This window comes from Chrysochloris asiatica, unplaced genomic scaffold (assembly GCF_000296735.1).
Source record: "Chrysochloris asiatica unplaced genomic scaffold, ChrAsi1.0 scaffold00112, whole genome shotgun sequence".
Classification (NCBI taxonomy): Eukaryota; Metazoa; Chordata; class Mammalia; order Afrosoricida; family Chrysochloridae; genus Chrysochloris; species Chrysochloris asiatica.
In genome coordinates, this window is record NW_006408630.1 from 1105612 (window position 1) to 1110457 (window position 4846).

At 39.8% G+C, this 4846-nt stretch overlaps 1 protein-coding gene across 1 annotated transcript in view; it reads right to left on the bottom strand.

Annotated features, from left to right (window-relative positions):
- The window catches only part of DCHS2 (dachsous cadherin-related 2), a 192027-nt gene extending 188065 nt beyond the window's left edge, over positions 1–3962 (bottom strand). The window contains exons 1-2 of the mRNA XM_006867930.1: positions 3945–3962; positions 1826–2017 (exon numbers count right to left, since the gene is read on the bottom strand). Of these exons, the coding sequence (XP_006867992.1) occupies positions 1826–2017; positions 3945–3962 (210 nt within the window). The remainder of the gene's footprint in view (positions 1–1825; positions 2018–3944) is intronic.
- Between the last annotated feature and the right edge of the window lie 884 nt (positions 3963–4846).

A 4846-nucleotide genomic window follows, 5' to 3' on the forward strand; every position in this document is an offset into this window, starting at 1 on the left:
TTGATGCCTTTGAGTTATGGTGTTGGAGGAGAATATTGAAAGTGCCATGGACTGCCAAAAGAACCAATAGATCCGTTTTGGAAGAAGTGCAGGCAGACTGCCCCTTAGAGGCCAAGATAGCATGAGCCCACATCACCACACCATACAGATTTAGAGCACTGGAAACCCTATACAGGGTCACTATGATTTGGAACCGACTCCACGGCACATTACCACCACCACCGCTGCCACCATATGATGTGGAAGTTGGACAATGAATAAAGAAGACTGTAGAAAAATTGATACATTAGAGTTATGGTCTTTCCAAATAATATTAGAAGCACCATAGACTCCCAGAACAATAAACAAATCTGGGTTGGAAGATGTACAGCCAGAATGCTCTTTAGAAGCCAAAATGGCAAGACTTTGTCTCTCATATTTTAGACATATTATCAGGAGTATCGGGCTGCGAACCTTAAGGTCAGCGGTTCGAAACTATCAGCCGCTCCGCAGGAGAAAGATGAGGCTTTGTACTCCTGTAAAGATTTACACCCTCGGAAACCCTGTACAGGGTCGCTATGGGTCGGAACCGACTCGACGGCACTTAACAACAATAACCAGTCCCCTGGAGAAGGATATCATACTTGACAAAATGGAGGGTCAGCAAAAAAGAGGAAGACCTCCCAATGAGATGGCCTGGCACAGTGGCAGCAGCAATTGGCTCAAGTGTAACACTGCAAAGATTGTTCAGGACTCAGTAGTGTTTAGTTCAATTTTGCATTGGGTTGCCAAGAGTTGGAACCAACTGGACAGCACCTAACAACTCAACAGCGCCTAGAAACAACAACAACAAACAGGTAATGTTACAACATTCTTCTTAGTAAAATAATTTCTAATAATGAATGCAAAGAGAAAAATAGAATTAGAAAATCAGCATTTTTCAATCCCTAATGAAATAACTTGGTTTGGTGCTTCGAGATAGTGTGCTAAACTTCAAGGCTGGTTTGAACTTCAAGGTCAGTGGTTCAAGCTCAACAGCCACTCCTCAGAAACCATAGACAGAGTTGCTATGAGTTGGAACAGACTTAACAGCACTTAACAATAACAATAATGAAATAACAGCATATGTCTGCTGATATAATGCAACAAGAAGCACATGGCATCATTTATATGAACCTGAAACTAATCAGGTCTTTGAATCAAAATGCAGGAGCTACAGGAATAATTAAATGACATCTCAAGGATGTGTTCAGCCACATTCAGAGTATGGGAAATTTACCGAACAAATGATCTGGTTTCTTCAAAGAAATGCCACAGGAGAAAATAGCTGACTGCTATAGATTGAGACTTAAGTGACATATAAATCAAATCAATATGTGGACTTACTTGTATTTTAATTCAAAAAAGCCAACTAATAAGAAAAATTTAACACGGAATGAATATTGTTGTTAAATGTTGTTGAGTCGCTTCTGATTCATAGCAATCTTCTGAGGAGTGGTTGGTGGGTTGGAACCACCAATCTTGAGGTTCAATATGACCTTGTGGTCCAGTGCTTATCCTACAGTGCCACACCAGGACTCCTGAATGGATAGTATAGTTTTAAATAATTGTAATTCATGTTTTGTAATTATATGTTTAAATGTCACTTATTAGCAATATTGTTGTGCTATTTATAGATAAAATTACATCATATCTGTTACTTCCTTTTAAATACTCCAGTGAAAATAAGAAGTGGTGGTATATGAAGCATGGTTGGCTATTGCTAATAATTGCTGGTACTTTGGGATATTGTACACAGTGGTGCACTTTTAGGGCTTCAACAATATTTCATAAATAAAGAACTTACCCCATCTCTGGCTTTCACCAAAAGGTCATATGTGGCTGGATCTCTCTCCCTGTCGATATCTAGAGAAATGCAGATTCGTCCATCGTGTGGGTCAATCTGGAATGCCTGAGGTGCTCCATAGCTTTGGAATCCATCATAAAGAGAATATTCAACAAAGCCATAGAGGCCTGCATCTGCATCCGTGGCTTTCACCTGTGAGAAAGAGGTTTTTCAATCAGGAAGTCAAATGCGAATGGTAATTTTCAGTTAGTCATAAAATATTTTAATGTACGCACAGCCAAGTAATCACCATTTATTCATAAAAGTTAGGCTTTGGTGTTTTGTTTTTTAATATAATATGATATTTATAAAATAAAGTACAAACAAATCACATTTATGCTTGGACTATGTCTTGGGTCCATGGCTTTACCACATTAATCTTGTCCAATAAATTATGTATAAAGATGTGAAAACTTATAATAGGTAAGATATTTATTTCTAGTTACAAACATTACTGTACATAAATAAATAAATCTAGCACTGATTTAAAGTTTCTTTGAGACAAAGTATTTACCCCATAAGTTAGTAATTAGGGACTAATATGGACCCACAACATTTACAACTTTAGCTGTATCTACTGTTTTTTTTTTAAACTTTTTTTGTGAATTGAGTGATAGTTTACATGGGAGAGAGAACATTGGTTTTACACTCATTTCATTGCAATGCTTACAGTCCACTGTGTGCATAATTATTCAATGGTAGTTGCTTCTATTCCTTATGGTGTTTTTTTTGTTGTTGTTGTTGTTGTTTTGGGAGGAGGGGAGGTACACAAAAACACTCAGGAATATATAAGCATTTAAACAACCAAAGGACACATTCTGCAAGCCTGCCTCCTGGCCACAAGCACACAGCCTTTCTTTTTCCATGAGTCTAGAGTTCTTAGCTGCTCTATTTCTCCATGTCAATATCTCTGCCTCCATCTCTGGTATCACTGCTTCTCTGGATTCCGCTTGTGCTCTTCTCCCTTGATAGTCCTAGGGTCCTTTGTTCCAGGACTGTAAGATTATTCCCCCTTTATGTTACAAAACTTCTACCTTTACAATTATGACAATCACAATTAGTCATGACAACAATTACTCACTATTGAATCAAAAGAATCCTATGTCCATCTCCTTTCACCAGACTCATCTAGACAAGATGAAAACTATTCAGTGGGGATTCTACCTTCCCTGACACATTCTTAAACTAAACTCTCTCTTGAAAACTTGAAAGCCAGTCACTTCATTACTTTATTGCCCCCTCCCCGCCCTCCCCATTTTAGGTAGCCAATATCTAAGTTGCCTGTCCCTATCAACCATGTGTAGGGATTGGATTGATCCTTGATGTGAAGATCCCTTGCCTCTCAGTTGGTATTTTGAGCTACTACATCCACAAGTATAGGCCAAGTTCCTCAAATTGTAGCAATTTATACTTGTTTCCTTTATAGAAAAAAATTTGTTTTCCTTCTCTTGTAAAGTTCTGATCATCAAGCTATCAAAGCTAGGTTAAATGGGTACTATCTGCAAGTTTGGGTGTTCTTGTGTGTCTCCCCTCTTTTTCATTTCAGCTGGATGCTCCACTATCAGCTCTAGCCCTCCTTGGCTATGTCCTTGTCCATGGGCTCAGGAGTCCTCAGATTTCACCACACTTCACATCAACCAGTCCTTCCTCTTCTCTCTTTCATCTCCAAGTCAACGGGAGTCAAACTCGGCCCATATCTTCATTACTGCCTTTCTCCCTCTTCCACCCACCAGAAGACCAACATGGTCGCCAGCAAACTTCCATGCCTGCTCATGTGTTCCCTTTGAGTTTCAGTCTTGGAGGGGGTTTGACCTAAAGGGACTTGATTACTCCCCAGTGAACAACTTGCTTGTTCCTGTAGTAGCCAACCAGACTGAATAGGCTTTGGTTTTATATATCTGTCTCCCTCTTATCTTCTGTGACAACCCACCTTCCCTTCCTTTTCCTCCCTCCATTTTTGAGTTCTCTTCTACAGTCTCCTTTGCCCTCACCTATGATCATATTCACATGATCTCTGAAAGTTTTAGCTCCTTGAGACTCAGTCCTGGCTCAGCTTGTCTTCTTATTCCTTTCACATTACATAAGTGGTCTCGTTCATTCTCAAGGGGTTAAAAATATCCATATGGAAATGACTTGGTAACATTAAGTTGCTCTCAAATCTAAGCCTTTAAAATGATGGGTTCTCCCCCTACACACACTCATTGAGAGCAAGGGAACAGCAAAGAAATCAAGGTAGTAAGTGGTACCATTACTAGTAATCCAACCCAGTTGACTGAATTCCTAAGGAATAGAGTCTTCCAAGTCAGACTCTTTTCAAGGAACAATGCCCCAATCATCATTACTGCCAGTGGTGCAGACTGAATACTGCAGAAAAGCACCTCATCCAGAGAACATGTAGGAACTGAAACCAGACCAATAAATGCTCCACTGTGAAGTGGAGCTACCCAGAGGAATCAGCACCTTTTTCTTTGCCCTTAAGTACCATTTACACTAGTAGCTTAGCTAGTAGCAGCCCTAAGACTGGTGGTTGTGGAGGTGTGCAATGGAGCCAGTTCTGACTCATAACGACCCTGCTTAGGGTTTCTGTGGCTGTAAATCTTTACATGAGCAGAAAGCCTCATCTTTCTCCCACAGAGCGGCTGGTAGTTTCAAACTACTAACCTTAAGGTTAACAGCTCCACTCATAACCAATATGCTAGAATAAATAATTTTTTAAAAAAGACGAAGCAAATTAGATCATGAAAGCATGTGGCACTGTTGATTAATGTGATGGACTGCAAAGTCAGTTTGAATCAGAAAGTCGGTGGTTCAAGTTCACCAGCTGCTTCTCAGAGACCCTATACAGGGTACTATGGTTCAGAAGCGACTCAATGAAACTTAACAACAATAACATGGAAGTCCAGGTGTGGCACTGTAGGATAAGAATTGGACCACAAGGTCAGTTTGAACTCCAAAGTTGGTGGTTCAAAATTTACCACTCGC